Here is a 22516-nt window from a genome sequence, read left to right on the forward strand (position 1 = left end):
GCCTCTCTGACAAGCTGAGGAGAAGCACTGGGTGGGTTTCCTCCAGCTTGGGCACCCTGCAGTGCCTTTCCCTGCGATGCTCCTCACTCTCCAGTAGAAATTCCTGCATCCTGCTGCTGCTTTGTCCCAACAAAGGCATATTAAAGGCTTCAGGCTTTTGCCCTGATGTCCTGCAGCAGCAAGGAGAGAGGGCTGTAATGGCCTCTGAAAAGTTTTGGATCCATCCCCTGGCCTGGGCAGGATCAAACAAGTCTGCATCGCTGACTACAGATGTTTGTCTAATTTGCTCTTTAAAACTTTGCATCAGTTGTGGATTTACTGGGGGGGGGGGGGCAAAAGGAGGAATAAAGGGGCTTTTGCTTAACCATCTTCACTGCTAGGAAACGTTCCCAAAATATTAACCTAAATCTCCCTTGCAGTCTAAGTCCATTACTTGCTGTCCTACAGACCACAGACATTGCATGGCTTTATTCAGTAAAAACAGCCTGAGAGCAGCTTCCCTGCTGAAGGCATCCATCCATGGGAGCCCGTCCTGGCACCAAGACCACGATGTGTAAAATGTCTCCTAGAAGTGACTGCCACCAGCTTTACACTGCAGAACTCTTGGTGATGGCCTCCCCTGGGGCTCCATGGCACCTCCACAAACTCAGACCCAGCAAATGGTTTTCTGTGTTTCCAGCTGCAGTTTCTGTGCACTTTTAGGAGCGGCTCAGGCAGCTTTGGAGGAAAGGAGCTCAGCCTTGCATGGCACTGACAAAGCTGCCTCCAGATTACCTGTCTCCAGACACACCTCGTCTCACCTTCTTCTGGCAAGACCCACTTGGGTGGCCATGGGACCTGAAAAGATCTTACAAGTATAGCCATAAACACCAGAAACAGGTTGTTTAGTCACCTATTTAAATGAACTAGAATAGGTTTTCTGTGTTGGAATTCCTATCCTTATCCAAATGCACCTGGACTTGGCTCATAAGTCATCATCTACTAAGTAAACAATGCCAATTCTAACACAAAAATCTATAAACAATTAGAATTTGAACAGATACCTGCAGAGCCACATCACTTTTAACTGGCTTTTTATAGCTATTATTTACCCGTGAAGACGGGGCTGCTGCATTTGCCAGCCAGTCTACAAGAGCAATCACAGTCTTCACAAAAAAAAAAAAAAAGCTAGTTGCAAAGCAAGATTAAAATTGGCCATTCAAATCATGATTTGATGAGAGAGTTGGAGTTGTTCAGCCTGGAGAACAGAAAGCTCCAGGGAGACCTTGAGCCCCTTCTAGTACCTAAAGGGGCTCCAAGAGAGCTGGAGAGGGACTTTGGACAAGGCCTGGAGTGACAGGACAAGGCAGAACGGCTTCCCACTGATAGAGAGTAGGTTTAAATTGGATATTAGGAAGAAATTCTTTACTGTGAGGGTGGTGAGGCCCTGGCACAGGTTGCCCAGAAAAGCTGTGAATGTCCTGTTCCTGGAAATGCTCAAGGCCAGGTTGGAGCAACCTGGTCTAGTGGAAGGTGTCCCTGCCCAGAGCAGGGGGTTTGGAACAACATGGTCTTTAAGATCCCTCCCAACCCAAACCGTTCTAGGATTCAATTTTATGATTTTTTTGCTTGCTGATCTAAAGTCATCATTGCCATGGAGATCTGAACTGATACACTGGCAAGGTGAATAAACTTAATGAAAAAGGATCCTGCCAGTCAAAAGACTGTCTCTTCTATCATAACCCTAGCCAAAACACAAAGTCATCCCATTAGGGGAGCTCTCTGCAGCCCTTCTGAAGGGGAGCTCAGAGGATCACCACAGAGCAACCTGCCTAGGACCCCTCGGCCCAACTCAACACCCCAGGCAAGCTTACAACAAAAGCCAGTTTTGCTCTGCTCAAATGAGGGGCCAAAGTCCTCTATGGCAAGACCAGAAACTGCTACAGAAGACAAAAAAAAATGCAAATAGAAATTGCTCAGGTAAAAAAAAAAAAAGAAGAAAAAATTGCTGAAGCAAATCTTTTCTCCACCTTCTGGGGCTTCTTAGCTTTTCTTTGAACAATCTCCAAGCAGCAGCACGTGGGCAATGCCAGCTGCAGTGCTCCATGTCCATCCAGACAGCAAGGAAACTACAGAGGAGCAAACTGCACAGTTCACACTGATTTCACCCCCCTTTGACTTGCTCCAATGCCAATTAGAAACCACTTTTGCAGGGAAACAATAAATCTTGTCCTCAAGCCCCGGCTGCAAACCCAGGCGACTTGTTTGTAATTACCAGCCGCGGGACTGACCCTGATGACCTACAGGGCATTTTTTGCAGGCGAGACAGCAGCAGGGATGGCTGCTCCCTCCACTTTCAGGGGTTCAGCTGGAGAGGTCTTGCCTCTGATTTTCAAGTGTTGTGCATCAAAACCTCCAGCTGAACAGTGGGAGCCATGCTGACTGCGAGCAATCAGCCCCAAACTGCCTTAAACCGGGCAGGTAAGGGATGGATTGGCCAGCAAGGAGGAAGCAGCAGGATCCGTGCACCCGGGGGGGGGAAAACATTTGCCATCCAAATAAACACCACCTTCCCATAAGCTTTTATCTGCCCACAGCCGTGTCTGTTGGCGTGGGCTGACTCCTGGCACTCTGCAGAGAAAGAAAAGGAGAAGCAGGTCTGAATCATGGGATGCAGCAGGAGTTGGGATGCGACAGAGCACATGGTGCATGGCCAACATCACCTGGGCGGTGCTGCTCTTCAGTGCACAGGGACCGGGTCTCACCGTGCTGAGACCTTTGCTTCCCAGTGGGATGCAGGCTGGGTGGCACAGGGCAAGTGCCTGCAGCTGGAGGACACAGGAAAATGGGTCGGCTGGAGAAGAAGTGGGACTTGGGGCAACAGCTTGTGCTGGCCAAAACCATCAGGAAACGCACTGAAGCTTTCACTTTCTACAACCAGTAACGTATCACCCAATTTTGGCTCTTGGTGGGGTGCCCTGGCTTGGAGATCCCTTAATGCAGTGGTGCTGAAGCTCTTCAGAGCCCTCCAAATGACATGTCCTTCAAAACCATCAGATCATCGGACTTTTTTGGGGGCAGAACTGCAAAAACTTCATGCTCAGCATCTGCATAAAGACTATTATTATTTCAATACGTCTCCCAGCTGTCAACAGGAATTTAGCACCTAGTTACGGAAAACAGTATTTCAGAAGGTATTGGACTGGTTTTTTTTTAATTCCGAAGTCAATAAAGCAATAACAATTGTCTGCTGAGAGCAAATAGTGGGATCCCAGAAGCAGCTCAAAGACAGATGGCAGCAGCAGCATGCCTGTTTGGGGATAGTTCTCAATGCACTCTCCAATTTGAAAGCCACAATCATATCAGCTGGAAAACTAATATGGCAGGTCAGAACATAAGGTAGGATGTGTAAAAACAAATTTAAAGGCATTAGCTGGCCTGGCCCAGCATCTCCATACTGACTTGGGACTCCAAGAAAAATGGGGATTCATGCCTCAGTCTGCCAAAGGTCCCTTGAGCAGGTGCTAAGACAAGATGACAGCACCATGCCCAGGCACAAGGGTTTCACCTTTTGGGATATATACCAGCACTGCTGGTCTTGCATTAGCATGCTGTGCTCCATCAAAAAGGGTATTTGCTTTTCTCAAAGCTCCAAAGGTTTTGCAATACATAAAGTACATGGGCAGAACAGAGGCAGGCGAGCTCAGGGACAGGCTTCTCCCACAATAAGTATGCTCCTTATTTCTGAGGAATCCAGAAACACAGGTAATTCAACCCTTCCTCAGGTCCCCAGAGTAATTTTAGTACAGACCACTAGTTTTCAGCCAGACTTTTCCACTAGACCTAGTATTTTATCTACTGGGCATCACACTGAGAACAGAGGTGAACACAGCAGGCAGTGCCTTCCAGGAGATCAGGAGAGACATGGGATCTCACAGGGAGTAAAGACAACATGGCACACCTGACAGAACAGAACAAACGTGCAGCTCAGAGCCATGACAAAGCTGGTTTTGGAGGAACCTCACACCTGAGGAGTCACAGGGACACAGCCTTTCCAGCTTCCCTCCCTGCCTGTTAGGCATTAGGGTACTCTGCAATTAGAGGGAAAAAAACCCCTCAAAACTAGAATCCCAAGGGGAGGTCCCACTCCCAGATCCAAGCCCATTCCACCACGCCCAGCTGGTTGCTCCACTTCACATGCACCCCTATAGGTCTGCATCCTTAGCAGGTTTTTAGCAGGGAATGCCTGCTGATCCCATGGTTCCTGCAAAGCTGAGTTCCACGCAGTGACGAGCTCGTTTGCTCTTCGGGGACAGGGCTTCAAATAGCTGCTGGCTCGTGGCAATTAAAGCGGGCCGAGCGCTGCCGCCGACTCCGCCAGCCCGCGCTGTGACTGATGCAAGCGCCGGCTGGAGCGCCCTGATAAGGATGTTGGATGATTCAGAATAATCTTGGCTTTGCTGAACAGATGAGCCCGAGTGTTTGTGCTTCTGTTTCCGCCTAATGGGAATACTGTGCCGTGCTCATCAGAAAGGGGAGAGGGCGGCCAGAGGTAGGTGGGCACAAAATTTCCTCTCCATAAGACTGATGGGCACATCTATCCTGCTCACCACTCGGGTCTCTCCCACGGAGGTCTCCAACTCGAGGGTCTGGCCAGTCTGTCCTCACGGCTTGGACATAGCAAGGGGGTGGCAGAACAGCTGGGGAGGGAGCAAAATGTCAATGTTCACACTTCTTCCCATCCTGGGAGTTCTTTGTAAGGCTGCTGCACAAGCAGTTGGGCTTGATTAGGATGCAAGAGATGGGCATCAAAGTGGGCAGGGCAGGGGGCAACGGAGGAAGGGGAGGGACACACTGGCCATTCAGTCTTCCAAACTGACTTCCAACTGGTGTAGTGCCATATTATGTCCATGCCTTAACTCCTTCTGACAAACCTTTAATCCCACCAGCCTGCTGCATAGTCTACTCCCATCCCATTAAGGCTACATCTTGCTCTCTGGATTTCCCTACTGAGCCATTCCAACAACTTGGCTTTGATTTACTCAGAGCAGAAAGCCACGCCAGCGGCACAGCCTATTTAGAACACAAACTGACTCCAGAACGGAAACATCCCACCCTTCGGCTGTCCTTGATCAAAAGGTTTGCAGCCTAGAAAAAACAGCATTTCAATCAGAGTTAAAATAACCAGTTTTCACAGTCCATTAGCACTGTACCCCTCAGATCTGGGCTGCCCAGGAGCAAGGCTGTCTGTTATGTCTCTGAGAAGAGGAGCTGGGTACAGCAGGAGGGTGAGATCTGGGAGCAAGGCTTGAATTAAGGTGGGGAGGAACACCTCTGCAGGCATGAACTGCTGTCCCACAAGCACCTCGAGGCATTCACTTTCAGAAGTCTGCTTTTTAGCACCTAAACATGACCATGGCCAAGAGACAGACAAGAGACAGGTCAGGAAGAAACAATTTGGTTTCTGGTGATGGGAGCCCACACAGCTCTATAAATAGCAATGGTGATCAGCTAAATTCAGGTTACAAGAGATGCTGATGAGATGCCAACACCTCTGTCTTTAAGGACCAGATGGACCTCATATGTCACTACCAGCTGTGGTGGGAAGAGCCATGTCACAATGTCTCCTCCTTCACTGGGGTTCTCCCACCAGGCACCCCTGCACTGGAGATGCAGCCCCCAGGGTACAGAGTGGGTGCCAGGGTGGAGTGTCTGATACCCTTCCTTATAACCACCCTGCTCTCTGCAGCTTGCAGAAAGACAGGAAATAGGAATGAATTCAGCTAGGATTAACTCAATCCCCATCAAGGCACTGCAAGCTCTTGAAGTTTCCCCCTAAGCACTCCCTGAGGCAGCGCAGCATTCCAGCACCAAGCAAACCAGACCACACAAGGGAGGGCTATAAAGGCCTGTGCAATTCCTGCTCTCTGGGATACTGCCTGTGCAGTAAGCGGGATACAGAGGGACACTCAACCACATGTGTGATTTCATGTGCTTCACTAGTGAGAAAACCTGGAGTAGCATCCATGTGAGCAAAATATCCCCATCCACCACCACAGGCTGTAAAGGATCTTATTGCTCTGCCTGGGGAAGTTCAGGGGAGTGAAATGAAAGCAAGCAGCAGGCACAGCAAAGCTCTCAAAAACAAAGGGACCCTCTGACTCAGTACCCCGCTCCGCTCCGGAAAGCTTGACAACCGCTTCCGATCCTCAGCTGGCTTTTCTTTTTAATGATAAAGTGATCTGGGAGCTGAAAGCCAGAGGGAAACCATGTCTCGTCCAAGCAAACAGCTTGTTGTAACTTAATGTACCGAGGGAAGGACGGCGCAGGGCGGCGGCGGCTCAGCACGCGCAGCTCGCTGGGCTTGGTATTTAGCAAGCAGCAGAAGATGCCAAGCAGAAAGCAGGCCACTTCCCATCCCTCGGGAGGATTCCTCTCTACTTGCAGTTGTTTTAATTACCCCTCTGTACCGCAGCATCGCTCCAGCCTGCGGGAAGCCACACTCTCCCAGCCCCTCTGAACAATTTAAGGCGTCACCACAGTCCCTCCTGTGTTCCCACAGTTCCTGCACCAGCTGTCAGCGGAGAGGACCCACCCTGAGCAACACCAGCCCCCTTAGTCACCAGCAACCGTTTAGCCAAGATATTTTTTGACATTTTGCATTATTTGAATCATCCACGCGGAGCGCAGCGAAAGGCGGCACACTGGGAGGAACGGCCAGAATTACTCATGAGCTTTCCTTCGTGGGCTCCAACTTAAATTGTGACCTGTCAAACAGACAAGTTGCACGTCCCTGCAGACGGCTGGGAGAAGCTGCTGCTCGGGCTGCAGCAGGGACCAAAAAGGCAAACGAGCCATTTCTGTGTAGAAAGGCTCAGCAAGACAAGTGTGCTGCTCTCCAGCTTCACATGAGTTGTTTTACCCAGTGTTAATCACCCCATTAAAAAAAAGAGATAGAGCAGAAATAAATAGAAGTCTAACCAAGGGATAACAGACACATCCTTCACTGCACCACTGCAGATACAGGATGCCAAGAGGGCTGGGACACTTGGTGTAGGGATAAAGGGATTAAGAGGTGGAGGGCAATGGTGAGGAAGGGCTAAAAGATGGGAAATATACACACACATGCGACCGGTTGGTCCAGGGTGATAAATTCCAGGTTCCTATCAATATTTTCTCACCACAAAAATGCAGACTATCCACTGCAGTCACAAAGAGCAGATTTTTAGTGCCTAGCTCACAGAGTGCTCTTGAGGAGAGCTGCAGGGCTTCCTCAAGTGGGCACATCCCCATCAAGCTCTGGTCCCACCAGCTCATGGTGCAGATGCTGACCCTGGGCATCGGGATGGGAGCTGCCCTGTGGCAGGAGTCCGGGCCAAGCATTCCTGCCCAGGGGGCTGCAGCCTAAACTGCTGCACCCTTAGGAGAAGGCAGCAGGCATGGCAAGCCCCAGCTCCTGCAAAAAGCATCGCCTGCTGCAGATGCAGGTCACTGCTGGCTGAAGCTTTGCTAAAAACAAAGAACAAATCGGAATGAAACTCTTATTTCTCTCCCATTGTGCAGCCTGATCCAATGGAAAATTTCTCCCAGATCTGCAACGTAATGCTAACGACAGATTTATTTTTACAGCTATATGGTAAAGAAGGATGATCTCAAAAGAGAAATCATTCTGAAATGGGCAATCTGACTCAGCAGCACAGGGGTCTGGCTGGATGTAGGGTGCAATCTACCACGTACACACGCAAAAAGCTGCCTAACACCGCAGAGCACAAACTCCACCTGCCCAAGGGTGTCCAGGGGTTTGATCTGATCATAGGAGGAAAAAACACAGTCCTGGACTTACTGAAAGGTGCCCAGAAGGATGGACTGCTGCAGACAGAGCCAACCCTCCAGCCCTACCTCCCCCATTACCAAGGGACACCATGAGCACGACGCCAGGGTGTGAAATGCCCCAGGGGATGCCAGACCAGAGAAACAGTTTTTTTCAGACCCAACACTCATTCTTTAAAAAGAGAGGGAACTATAACCTCTAAACCCAAGGGTAGGAGAAATCCTGGTTGGCTTTGCTGTTCAGTAAGAGAAGAGACCGTGTAAATGTAATATTTTGGCTCATCCTCTGCTGTCACTCCCATTGCAAAAAGCTACGTCCAACACGGAGCTGATGCACCCAGAGAAAACTTGGAAATTTAGTAGATGCCACGCCACCATCGCCCTGCAGCTTCTCAATGAAGAACTAAAGAGGAGATGGACTCCTCTTGTGGCTGGAAAAGGCAGAGAGAGACAAGGGAAACCAAATCTCTCATAAAAACATATTTAATTATCTATTGGCAAGTAGATCCCTGTTTTCATCCAATCCTTCCTTGCTCTGCCCTTGGTGCTTCCACCCCCAAACCCACCACATTAACATCTGGGGCAGCGCATCAGAGCACAGCATATTGTAAAACATGACTTCAAGCCACAGAAATAACAGAAATATAACAGCTGTGTTCCAATGACCTCAGAGCTACCCAGACCATGAGTGACCTGCACCAAGCTACTCCCACCAAATCATTTTAGCATCTCCTAGACCCCAGGGTAAAAGCAATGACACCCATGAGGATTTTGCCCACGCTTACACAGCATCAGAGACCTGTAAGTGTTTGGATGTTCAGTGAATGACTGGCAGGAGAGGAGATGGATGAGAGGAAGAAATGAGGATTTACTGTTCATTAGTAACAGCCATTGGTTTAATGCAGAACTAATAACATCCTTGGCACCCTGAGCACAGCCCTTGGCTTGCAGTGCTACTGAACTAGTGGTCACTAGCCAAGTCAAAGCCTCCTGAAGGGTAAATAATTTAGATTAGGCCCTTAATTCACAAAAATGGTGGGGTTTGCTGAAAATTGGACACCATCGTGGTGTAAAATTGGGACAATGAACCAAATGAGAAATGGGCTCTTAAGAAAAGCAGTGTATGAACAGCTTCATAATTTCAATATTTGGGTTTTTTTCAGTCATTTGCTAAATGGCTGGAGGTGATGCTGTGGGCAGGCACCACTCCTGCCAGTACAGCCAGGCTGGAGAAGTCTTTGGACCATGGCCATCCCTCCAGTGCCAACAAGCCCCACTCCTGCCACCAGAGATGCTCTGCTGAGCACTGTGTCACCCCTCTGCTTCCCCTACCTCCTCTTCTTCTTCTTCTTTGTTCTACTTTACCCAAATTTTCTTACACTACTGAGCAGAAAACCATCTGCTGTTCGGTTATGGCAGGATAAACACAGCCCTACACAATACTTACACTATTTCAGTCTCATCTCCTCAGCTGATGGTCTATTTTCCACTGATACAATTTCAACATTTACCTAAAAACTTTAAACGATTTTTGTGGCTATCTCCTCTTGCCACAGATAACTCAGGAGCTGCTGAGAATTTTTCTTCTCCTGTCAAACAACCCTGACCGCTGTTGGGAAACCAACCAGCAAGTTTTTAATCCTCCCTGAGACTTTTTATGTTTTGCTTACTGAAGGTCCGTGATCAAAGGTTGGTGATGAGCTTACATGGCACAGAGCACGTAGGGAACAGATTTATTCTCAAATATTTTAAATATTTCATAATTCATTATATTCACAGCATAAAAAGTACAAAGAATCACTTCAGCCTCCCTAAGTGGAGCTAAAAAAGTGAGCCAGAACTGAAGTTTACAATTCTCAATCATACATATGGTCACAAATACAGCAAGTACAATCAAAATGGCCCAGGGACAAAAGCAGGGACTTCAAAAAGAATGGCATTTGGTCAAGAACACACATGTACAAATATGTTCCTTTTATTCAGGATGGTGCATTTGAATACTGATGAAATTGCATCTAATAAACACTACTTCAAAAAGCACAATAGAAATGTAAGACAAAAGGCAAAGATTTCCTATAATCCCAAATGGTTCCAAGCAGACCTATTAGGCAGCCAGGCATTTTGAGTTTCGCTTCAGCTCTAACTAAAGCACATGTTTTAATGCAGTGCCGCTGCTCTTGATTAAAATCAAACTCAAGTTCCTCGTGTTTTTGGTTTAGCACTTAGGATGGGGGGAAAACAAATTAAAAGAAGCCCAACAAATTTTAAGAGAAGACTGAAGAAGAAATTAATTTATCAAATTAGCAATGTGCGGTGGTACTTCAAAACCCCAGAGAGGCAGAAAGGATGCCTGCAGGTTACTCCTTATGATACCAAACAGAGCAAATCCAATCAGATGAACATGCTGCAGGATCAGTCAGGCGAAAGCCACGGGAGCGGCAGAACAAAGCAAAAGATGTATAAAAAGAGGATTTTCTAAACCCATTGTACTGGTTTGAAACTGAGCTATTCTCCCTAGAGGAGATGACAGCATCACTGGTACGGTCCTGCAGAACAAGCTGTCCAAAAAACCCCTCAAAGACAACACAGAGGAAAAGTAGAAAAAAAGTTTTAACGAGAAATTAAAAATCCTACCAGAATGTTATAGCTGCAGCATTGCACTAAAAATAACACATCTCCATTCAAAAACCTATTTTCTGCACAGGAGTGTAAGCAAACTGCTCGATTTTACCATGTTATTTAATAACTCCTTGTCTTTAATGGTGCCACCATGGCTCCCTGCTTGATAATTCCCCTTGCTTAAAATAACTGTCTATGGCAAGAGCACTGACCTTCAGGAATAAGTGAATGAACGAGGAAAGCAGCCCGCCAGCACACGACCAAATTGAAAACGATGACAGCAGTTATTTCGGCGCGCAGAGATGAACAGAGGGAAGAATGTGATTATCTACATGTAAAATATTGAGTGACACCAGCAGCAGACAGGAACTTCTGTTTGCCCAGTCTTGTGAAACAAGAACGAGCTGCTGCTCAAAGGAATAAACAGACAGCGAAGAAAAAACCCAACGAGATATTTTGTTCTTCTCAGCAAGCGATCAACTCAAGATGCCACGGAGGCCGACTGCTTCGTCAGCACAGAAATTCATAACTTCCCTTGAAGATAAAATGACCATCAAGCCACTTGAAAAGGGATAAAACACAAAAGGCAAAGAAAAATAGTCTTTAAAAGGAGTTCACATGCTTCTCACCTAATTACGAAGTGAAGGTGTTTTGCTAGGAAGTACAGCTAACCCTCCTCTGAAAAACCTGCTCTTGGAATTGTAAGTAGAACGGTGGAGCATGAGGGACTACAGCTCATACGCTAAGTCTGTTACTTTATTTTTATATATATAATATAAAAAGCTATTTTATAGCATGTGTATAAAATATATATACATATATATATACACACACACACATATATATGTATATATAAAAGACTCGTGAAAAGAAAGTGTTTACATAAGCTTCAAAACCAGACTCTCAAAATGGTTTCAGAAATCATGCCAAACCAGTCCTGGAGCTCCCATCTCACCATGCCAATGGTTTCTGGCAGTCCCACAGATTGCACAGGAGAGGAGGTACTAAGCAAAACACAATTTTGGTTTTCTTGGGTTTGGTTTCCTTAGAAAATGTGGTATTTTTGATGATATAATCCTGCTAGAGAGCCTTGAAAGCAGAAAAAAGTTACAAATCCATATCTACTGCAGCACAAAGTGGCAACATCAACTAGTCACATGAAAATATATTCATAAGGAAATGCAAATGGAAAATACAGCCCCTCATTAGCAATGCTGTGCAGCCACCCAGCAGCACCTGCTGGGTTGGAGGGACCAGACTGGGTGGATGTTTTCCCTATGAGGGCAGTCAGGTGACGGAGCAGGTGGGACCAGCATGTCCGTCCTTGGAAGGTTCTGGGACCCAAAGGGGTACAGCCCAGAGATCCTTCCTTGATTGCTGCTTTGAGCAGAGGTTGGACACTCTGGAGATCCCTTCCAACCCAGCTCCCACCATCAAGATAGAGAGCACCCTCCAAGCTGCCTCCCATTACTCCTCTGTAACAGCACCAGGCTGCTTCAGACACCTCGCTGTGTGACTCTGGAAGAGCAGCACAAGGAATGATGCTGAGGAAAGCGAGTCACACTTCCAACCAGGCAGCAACTACCACTGCTCCCCCAGCCAGCCCATCACCCAGGCTGCCAACATGAGCTGCAAATGTGCTTCTCTTGGACAACTGTTTTCATCCCCCAGCTCCCACAACGACCTACTTACAACTCATAAGACTGTTTGCTGCTGAAATGCATATTAAACTCAGGACAAACAAAAAAAACCACATATTTTTCCATTTCAGGTACAATTTTTTGATTTCATGTTTAAAAATGCTCAATCACATTTCAGAGGGCACAGAGACCTAGCGATGCCAAGAGAGAGATGGCCTAGAGTTCTAAGCAGAAACTCCATGCACACACACATTGTACATGAGTATCTGTAGGAGAGACTTGGGGTAGAACCGCTGTGGGAAAGCTCTTGGGGCAAGACAGAGGAGACAAGGCCCAGGCTGACCAGAAATGGAGCAATTTGTGTTTGGTTATTTGCTGGTTAACTGATACTATTCAGAGTAGTTGGTCAACTTTCAAAGCAGTGCTTGGACAACAAAATAAATGTTTGGCATATGTATTTGAAAAGTGAAACTTGAAAGGGAAACAGAAAAGTGGCCCATGGCATTTCCTTGCAGGAGCCTGAGTTTCCACCTCACAGCCCTTTATTAAAGTCTGAGACCTTATACCGACCTTTACAGGGGAAATAGCTCCAGGATAAAAGTAGGACCCAGGTAATTATACTTTGCTGTCCCAGGGGTATCAGCTACCTCAACCCTCGTTTCACTGGAAAAAGGGACTGGAAGGCTGGATTCTCTCTCAAACAATGATATTTAGAAACCATTGTGTCTGGTGTCAGGAGCAAGCATCATGTGCTTACCAGAAATGGCTACTGGCAATAAATCCTGGGTATCCAGGGGACTTCAGTGCCCAAATCCTGTCTTGTCATAAACTGGGCCAGCACAGTGGCTTTCCAAAGCGTGGCCTTAAGTTTCTGTTATTAAGCCTGAGAGTAGGAATCCCCCCGGTTTGGCTCTTAACAGCTGCAAACACCATCCATGTCACTTCCACCCTGTGTGGAGGTCTCTGACCTGACAGACTGGCACAGGAAGCTCCTCACCCCAGCCAGCCCCAGCACCCCCATTTGGTGCCGGTGCCGGATCCGCCCCTGGAACCCCGAGCCTCCATTTCACACATCCCACAAAACGCTCCCCCAGCGCCACATCATGTTGCGCACGACTCCTGGCGCTTCCCTCCCGCCGCCGAGCGTGACGCTGCCTGAAACTCGCCCATCAGCACCTGTGATGAGTCAGGGTTTGAGATGCTCAACACCTCGGGGTGCCAGCAACCCCCTGCTCCCCTCCCACCGTCAAGTCCTTCGACTTCCGGACACTTCTGAGAGCGCAGACCTCAGACAAGCGTTCTGGGGTCTCAGCAACAGAGACTGAACCCCTCTCATGGTCTACTAATTCCCTCCAACTGATTTACCTCCCTCACCTCATCAAAGCTCAGGTTAACACAATTATTCCCTGATTGCCAGCAGAGCCCTTGCTTTTGGTCAGTGCTTTGCAGCTGCCAAAAGCAAAGGTGCAACTTCTGTGCTTGGAGAACACAAGAACCTCAGTGGCAGCCACCCCAGCACCCACCCGAGCCGGCCGGGAGGGCTGTGCGAGGAAGAGGAGGAGTTACCTGGGTGAGGTGCGGGTTGGGGTTGAAGCCACACTGGTTGCAGACTTTGCTGTGACACTGGGTGCAGGCGTTGAAGTTGGGCTGGCCGGGGGAGGAGGTGAGCTCTGTCGTCTTGCAGATGGGGCAGAGGGTGCTGCTGGGCAGGGGGGCGATCTGCGGGACCGAGTAGGGAGAGGTAGGGGTGCTGCCCCGGTCCGGTGACACCGAGGGAGACCTCCCTGGGCCCTGGCTCCTGGCGTCCACCTGCAGTGTCCTCCGTGGCCCCTCCACCGCCGGTCTGGGCTGGCCCCGGCCCCTCATCTCCCGGGGGCTCTGGGAGCTGGGTGCAGTCTGTGCCAGGGAGGGGGATGCTGACCGCTGGCCCGCGGCCTGATCCAGCTGCTCCGGTCTCCTCTGTGCACTGAAACACCACGGAAACACACATAATAAGCCCGGGTTTCATACACTCACCTGACACCAGTCAATGCAGACAACAGCTACAGCACCCTCTCCCCCTCAAAAGCCCCAGCTCAGCCAAGGAGGCGCAGCAAAACCCCCCTGCAAACCAGGCAAATTGCTCAGATCAGCAGAAGGATATGCTTTACCTTACGAAATGAGGCACAACTTCAGCTTTCTCTTACATAACCCAGTGGCAGAGATGTAATTGAATTATTCGGTGTATTCCGAGTTGAACTTTAGTCAGAAAGTTGCACATAAAACTGTGCATGAGAAGTTTGGGAAGCTCAGCCTCCTGCCAGCCAGGGCTCCCAGCACTTCTCCAGCACAAACTTCAGCATAAACTCACTGGAAGAGGCAGCAGTGACTCTGCTTTGCAGCCTGCAGGGCCCTTTCTGCAGGGACACGGCCAACGCGCGCTAAACCAGCTTCTCACAACCTACTTTCATGAGTGGCTGTGAAACCAGAAGCCTGCAAAGAGCCCTATTTATTGAAGGAAAACCCCTCCAGAAGCCCAGAGGAGGCAGGAGAACTACTTGTACTTTCTCAGTTGTCAAGCAGACCCATGCAAGTTGCAGGTGAAAGCAACTAAGGGCCTGAGGCCACAGAAGTGGGAAATCAGGAGAGAGAGAGCATTGGCTCTGCTTTAGTAATCAGTAGTGAAGTGGGAAGCACAGGCAACAGGGACTTTTGTGGGCTGGCTGCCCCCCAGCTGAACCCTATTTGGGTGATGTGAGTCTTGGCTGGGCAAAAAACAGCTGGGATGAAATCTGGTCACCAGGACAGGACAATGAAACCTCCCTGTGAAACCACAGCTACCCAGAAGGAGCAACCCTGAGGTCAGCATCGCACCCACTGCTGGTCCAGCAGCAATCCCATGGCCTGTGTAGGATGCTCAGCACCCCACAATGCTGAGGGATGCTCCTCATCACCCCAAGGAGGTCTGGAGCAGCTCCAGCTGCAAGAGCTTTGAGCTGTTGTGCTGCAGAGCATGACATGACAGCCTCCTCCTGTGTGGTTTCAGTGCAAGCACCCTGTAATGTGCTGCTGATGGACCACAAGTGCATGAGAATGAATCTGTGATGGAAGATGCTTATCTAATTACAGAATAATTTGGTGCACGTGCTTATCAGTAATGCCCACAAATATTTCTCGAAAAAGCAGAAGCCCTAATGCCCTCACTTACCTGTGATCTACAGCTGTTTAAGGAAAAGTATTACTCAGAACCTCAAATTTAATACATTGTTGATTTACCCAAGCAGGGTCTGACCTTATAAAGGTTTAAAAAGGGAACTTAAATGCATAAAACTAATGAAATTCAAAGTGCATGTTGCCACAGTAATAGGAAGTCGGATGAAAATAAATAGTAAAATAGCACTTTGGGAATACTTTCCGGCTGCAGGTTGAAACCCACTTCTCTGAAGGAGGAATTGCACAATAATAATAAAGCAAAGCACTAAGGGAGGGACTGATCTGCTCCAGACTAAAAAGCAAACTGCTCCTGGCCCTGCAGCAGGGACCTGACATAAGTGTTGTTGGCAAGTGCTTCTCCTCCATCATTAGTTCTGACACCCTTGGGTCCAGATTTCGGGTTTGCCTCCTCATGCTCAGGGCTGCAGAGCTGCTGCCCCATAAAACACACAGCATCTGTAGCTGGTGGAGATGGGGGCCACTCAGCCCCTTCTCACCCTCTTCTCACCTTAAATTTAAATCCTATAAAAGCAGCATTTATGTATTATATTACACACTATACTAATGGTGTATTAAACAACTCTGAAATAACATTATTTGAAAAACTTCATGTATATATGGTCAATTAAATAATTGCTGTTTGGAATAAGAGAATGGTTATTCTGCCCAGAGAAGCCGTGGCTGCCCCATTTCTGGAATTGTTCAAGGCCAGGTTGGACAGGATTTGGAACAACCTGCCCTAGTGGAAGGTGTCCCTGCCCATGTCAGGGCTTAAGAACAAGATGGTCTGTAAGGTCCCTCCCATTCCAAACCACTCTGTGATTCTACGATTCTATTCCATTGCAAATTTCAAAATCCGAATATTTTTTCCCCATTTGATATGAAAAAATGTTTGCCATTTGCCACCAAGTAGGAATTCTGACTCTGAACTGGCTCTGACCACAGAAATCCCACTCAACCATAGTTTCACTTCCCAGCTCAGTGAAAAATGGGAATAATTTACAGCAGCTCCTCACAGTGCAAATGTCTAGCAGTGTATTAGTAGTTACCACCTATTTTTGCAGCTGATGTTAGCAGCACTGGCACTCTGGCCTATTTAGTTCAAGCACCTTTCTGTAAATAAAGAGTGAAATTTTTGAGCTGGATTTTCGCAGCAAATCAACATGAGGAGTGCCACACCTCTGGATCTGTGCTCCATCAAGGAGCTGTCACACAACACAGAGACAAGCTCACTATGTTTCCAACCCAAAACAGAGTCTGTGGCTCTCTTGGAAATGCAAAAACCCATGAGGAACAACACAGCAGGTGCTGTAATTTTGCCCCGAGCATCATTCCTGGCCCAGAAGAGGGAGGAGGGCAGTTGGGTGCTCACTGCCTGGCAGGTCCAGCGGCTCTAGAAATGCTCTCCCAGCCTGGGTCGGAGCTCCCTCCCAGCTCCATGCACTTTTTCAGGTGCAAAGTAATGCCAGTCAGCACCTCCGTCCCACTCCCAGTAGCAGTTTCACTCCATACATATACATCATCACTGCATTTATTTATTTTATAATTATCCAAAATGCCTCAGCCTCCCCTCCACAGGCTGGGCTGTCTCTCACTTGCACCAGTTGAACGTATCCGTGAAATTTTAAGACCAGAAAAAATCATCTGGTCTGTCAAATACAGTAACTCAATCCAGGAGAGATGCCTCGGGAAAGAACATGAGGATAGTCATATGGAATCAGACACAGGCCCACGCTCGTTGCATCTTCTGCGAGGATGCTCCAACATTTGTATGTCTTGTACCCATCTAGGAACCCTTTTTTTTTTGCTGTTACACAAGCCCAAACTGCAGCTCAGCCCCTTGTTTCCTTACAGCCTTTATCACTGATTAATATTAACTAGCACCAAGCTGCTAACAGGTTCCAATGGAGTTCCCCCCAGTGCCACTGGATTGTTTATTAACAATTAAATTGAAATGCCTTAATAAGGCATGATTTCCCCTGTTTGATGGGGGCTGTATTGATTTTGCACCACTCTAATTGCTGAATTAGAAATATTGGGCAATACAGAGTCAAAGATCTCCACAGGGTCCAAACTCAGCAGCACTCTCTGTTACCAACAGAGTAATACATTTGTACAAATAAAGAATATCAAGTGCGTGTGACTGAGTTTATTAACAATTATACTGTCAAGGTTTTCATTTAAGATATTCTGTCTATGAATGCTTTATCACAAGAAGGGCAGGCAGGGAGCTCTATTCACCTGCCTGCAGTCAGTGGCACGGTGGGCAGCTGGGAAGATGCTGTTTTCTTCCTTTTTTTCATTATTTTTAAATTGAAAAAAGGTGTCTTTCTTCTTTTTTTTTTTTTCTAAAACTGTCTCCATTTTCCAGCACAAAGCCAAGGCACCCACAAAAATAAACCCTCAGCTCCATAAAAGAGAGGAGGTGAAGCTGCCAGGTTGCTTGCCACGGAGCCCAGAGCTAAAAATCACACCGAGATATTAATCCATATCCAGCTCTGCCTCTCCATCAGATAATTCTCCTGATTAAAAAGGCCCAGAACTTCCCTTGTTCCACTCAGGAACAGACATGGGTATGAAACCAGCCCTTCTATTTAGGGCTGGTACAATGCCCTGGGAGGAGATGGATAAGTACTGGGAGGGAAAAGCTGCCTGGGATGATCAGAAACATGATCAGCACAAGGAAAACCAAGGGTCAAAACCATTCACCACAAAACCGAGCTCAGAGTGTAAAAAGTCACAAGCACCTTGGATTTTTTATGCCTGCTTTTTTCCCTTCTGTAAAAATGATGGTTCTGATCATTAAACTTACAAGAACTGGGAAGGCTTTAAAAACAAAGTCCTATTTACAGCCAAACCAAATGTTAGACTGTTTGCTGGTTAATATTTAATTTCAGAAAAAACATGATTTGTCCTAAACCAAATTTTTGATGCCACGGCATCACCAGGGAAAAGATGTCAGCAGCTTTCAGGAAGATGAAAGCAATGCAATGACATAGCATTGGTTTACAATTCCGTTCCAGTAAATCAGTTCAGCCTTCTTATTTGGGAATTCCCAGGTAAAGTCAAGGTCTGTAGGAGGGAATTGCTCTAATTAACTGAAGTAGGTTCACCGATGCCACTAAATTTTACAGGCAAGACGCAGGCTTGGAGCCAGCATCCCAAGAGATGTCAACAGGCCCTTTTTCACACAAGGTGCTAACATGGGAGCAATAACCATTGAAAGGTAAATGCCAACACTGTTAATGTCTCTGCTATAAAATCAAGCAATAACGATATTACACAAAATCTACATGCGCGGCTGGTAAATCAAGTCTTGTTGACTTGTGTGGAAAAGTTCAAGAGAGAGCATGTGCATTGGTTTTCTCCTGATTTATTGGTTTTCTTCTAAATTCCACATTTCCCCCTTGGACACTCCAGCCACATCCATCTGCTCAGCTGCCACCAAACCCTGGCAGCGCTCACATCCACAGGGGCTTGGCATTTGTGGTCTGACTAAATCTTTCATGAGCTGCACCCCTTCTATGCAACTGGGAAACATGGATTGCATCCCTCCCTCTGCCTGGTGCCAATGGAAATGGGTCCCTGCTCGCTGGGCAAGTGATCTAATTACTGCATTGTAGTAGATAAAAGGAACACAAAAATAAGTGGCACTGTCGCGGTAGTTCTACAAAGCGCACGCCCTGCTCAGGCTTTCCAGGGAAGAGCTGGGTTTGTCCATGGAAGGCAGCTCCCAGCTTCACATCTGGATCAAAAATCAGCAAAATGAGGACAAGCAAGTCTTTTCTGTTAGTCAAAAAAAGAGAAAAAAATGGGTAGAAAAAGAAGGGAAATGACTGCTTGCTTGCAGTAAAACCAAGAGAATGAGAAGCAAACAACTCAAAGCATGAAAAGAGAGGAGATGTGAAGACACACCCAAAAGGAGGCTGGGCTGACCAACAAGAATTAGAGCTGCTCAGCTAAGAGCAGAGATTTGACCTAGTTGGTTCGACTGAAACCTGATGTGAACATCCACATGACTGATTTTAAGAATCACTGAGTATAACCTATTTAGAAAAAAAACAGGTAGCTAAGCAAAAGGGCAGTTGTGCTCCAGGTCAAAATGGCACTGGGTTTGACTTGGAAAGACATAGTTCTAAATGGTTATGGGTTGGTGTAGGAACAGCGTGGGATAATATCAAACATTAGCTGGTGTGCTCTGCCTGTCAGCACATCTGACTAGAAAATAGGACATGTAACCGTTTAATAAATAAACAGAAAACGAAGTGTCTGATGTGGAGTGTCTCTGGTTTCAGCTCTGCACACTGAAAATCTCACACTACTGATGCTCAGATCTACCCTGAACCTGGGAGTTTTACTGGGGGCAGCTTTGTAGCTCTAAAAGCGCTACATCCAGCATGGGGAATTCTGTATTGACAAAAAAGAAGAAAAGCAGCAGTTACAGAATTAAAAACTGGCACCTGCTTAAATCCAGGTACCCCTGACTTAATTACACTGATGTCCATGCAGGAAGATGATCCTGCTGGAAACGTGTGTACTGGGCGGTTTAAAAACAGTGAATGCCACCCAGATGAAATCAAAACAGAAAATACGAAATGGTGACTAGAAGCTGTCAGGGAGTATTTTATTAGATGGCAACACAAGCACTCTTGTGAAAGGCCACAGTGTTTAATAACTAGCTTTTGTGAGCAGTGGAAAAACCCTGTTCTCCTGCAGCTTTGTGCTCCAGGGTTGCTTTATCCCCGTCAAATAAGATGCAGCTTCTGTCAGGCATTTTCCCGGTGACTGAGGCGTCCCTAATGCGCATCTCCTGATGCTGACAGTGTACTTGAGCTCCTGCTCCAGGCTCCCAATCTGGGCAATCATTTGGGTCCTTAACCTCCACCCACATACCTGTTCTCATAAATATAGAGGAATGTGATATCCTGGAGTCCTCTGCCTCCCTGTTACACCCCACTGGGGCTGGGGTTCAAGGAGGGCCTGCCAGGCAGGAGGTGGCATGAGCCACTGGCACACCAGCACACCAGACTCACAACCTTCCCTAGAGGAATGATGCTGCTGTGGGGTGAGCAGCGCTGCATGTACGGTGTGCCAGCTTCCTCCTCTGGCCACAGTTTGGCAGGAGACAACCCACCCAGAGCTGTTGCTGGTATTTCCCTTCCTCTGAAAAGCAGAGGTCTATGCCATCCATGGAAAGGCAACAATAACTAGGAGTTTTTCAGGTTACACAGTTACCACAAATCAGTTATTCTCTGTCTTATAGCACCGTGTCTAGTTCAGCTGAGAATCAGCAACAGGCAAACACATCAATGTCGCTTACGCTGCTGCTCTATGAAGCACGGCTGTTGAGAAGCATCTGCCATCTTATTAGCTGAATCCTACATACCAGAAGAGAGGTTTATAACTGATTTAAGCTCTAAATAAGCATTTGCTTGCTTATTTTCATTCCTGTGCAACTGCCTTTTTGGAAAGGTTTGTGAATCATTATCAATTGCAGTTGGACTAGATGATCATTAGGGTCCTTCCAACTGGAAATATTCTATTTTCTATCCTATTCTATTCTATCCTATTCTGTTCTTATTTGCTATGTGGCAAAAAAGTACTTAATTTGCACCTTACTTGGCCCTGGTTGAGCCAAGAGTAATTTCCCTTAGGGCACTTTGCAACATAAAACCACAGCAATGTTTGTTCCCACCCACCAGCCCAACAACCCCAAACTCCCAAGGTCTGATGTTTACTAGTCACCCTACACAGACCACAATGAACATCTGCAACTGAATGCAAGGCAACTGATCCCCACAGAGCCCAAAGCAGCCTCTATGAACCCCAAGACCTGAACTGGGGTCAGGGCAGACTTTTCCATGTCTCACATGAGCCCTCACAAGCCATAAGGTCACCGAGTGACCTGCAGACCACCCTCTGCTGCTCCGGGGAGCCGCTCTTTCAGCTGCTGATGCCTGAAATATGTGGCCACCACTGTCAGGATCTTGGCCAAGCCCCTCAGAGCCACAGGCAAATTGGCCTGACAGAAGAGTCTGCAGATAATGATCTCAGTCCCATATATATCAAAGAGATTTCTTCTCGGATAGCTTTACAGAAGCAGGCACTATGAAGGCTCAAAGGTCTCCTTTTCAAGTGATATAACTGTTGCTGAGAACATTTACGATCTTGAACTTCAAAGCATTAAAATCTCTCGGGGATAAAGGGGGTGTGTGATGTCCATTTTGCTTCAGTGACAGGGAAAATCTGTTTCCTCTGTGATAGCAGAAAACTACATGTAAATCTTCCAGAGACAGACTGGAAGCCACTTCTTGATCACAATGCCATCAGCTGCATGGCATGAGAGGAGCAGTACAGCTCACTGCTGAGAGCCAGGAGCTTGCAGAGCATGAGCCTTGGCTCCACTGTGCCTGGGATGAACATGGATACAGTAGAAAGGCCATGGGGTATCTGATCTCGCTCTGCCTCTCTCTGGAGACTTAGTAAGTATCTGGAGGATCCAAAGCAAGAAGGAATGGTAGCTCTTTCATTGAATGGGTGCAGTCAGAAGGTCAGCTTTGGACCATCAGTGCAGGTGAAGCCCAGCCTTGGAGCCCTTGGGAAGAGCTGGAGGGAGGGGAGGCATTGGGCACCCCAGCTGCTGGCCACACTGCCAAAGAGAGGATGGTCAGCAGGTCTGGGCCCATTAAATACCCCTGGTTAAGCACACCACACTCCACAATAATTCAGGTGATGCTGGAGGTGGCATGCTGCAGGCTGGACAGTAAAGTGGGCTGCTGCCTGCAGAGCTCCTCTCCTCCATATTGCAGAACTTTGCAAGGAATGATGAAGAGCCCTGCCCCAGAGACACAGCCCTGTGACCAACACCAAGGAGTACACAGGGAAAGTGCAGCTAAAATGGGGATAAATGTCCCCGGGAGCCCTGGGGAGGTGTGGGCTGGAGCTGTCTCTTCTTCCATCTGATTTCCACCCAGCTACTCGATGTGTCGCCTCCGTATCCTTCCCCGGGTCCAAATTGATTGCCATCAGCAAGTCATTTATGTGTGTTAAAATTATATAAAAGAGCCATGACAATCTTGAAAATATACTGTGAGCAGCAGAAAGGACAGGGATGATGGAGAGAGTACCCCAGGTGAGGAGCAGCCGCACCCCTCTGCCTCCATCCACTCACATCCTACACCCAAGCTCCAGAAATTAAAGAGTAGAAGAGTTGATTACCTCAGTCACATTTAACTGAAAGCCTTTGTCCCAGGAAA

The 22516-nt window shown here is 47.5% G+C and overlaps 1 protein-coding gene across 2 annotated transcripts in view; it reads right to left on the reverse strand.

The window, feature by feature from the left end:
- The window catches only part of BSN (bassoon presynaptic cytomatrix protein), a 69611-nt gene extending 55580 nt beyond the window's left edge, over positions 1-14031 (reverse strand). For both annotated transcript variants that reach the window (XM_027700578.1, XM_027700577.1), the window contains exon 1: positions 13635-14031. In XM_027700578.1, coding sequence (XP_027556379.1) covers positions 13635-13934 — 300 coding nt within the window. In that variant the 5' untranslated portion in view covers positions 13935-14031. The remainder of the gene's footprint in view (positions 1-13634) is intronic.
- Between the last annotated feature and the right edge of the window lie 8485 nt (positions 14032-22516).

The sequence above is a fragment of the Neopelma chrysocephalum genome, unplaced genomic scaffold (assembly GCF_003984885.1).
Source record: "Neopelma chrysocephalum unplaced genomic scaffold, ASM398488v2 Primary Assembly neopelma1_147, whole genome shotgun sequence".
NCBI classification, from domain to species: Eukaryota; Metazoa; Chordata; class Aves; order Passeriformes; family Pipridae; genus Neopelma; species Neopelma chrysocephalum.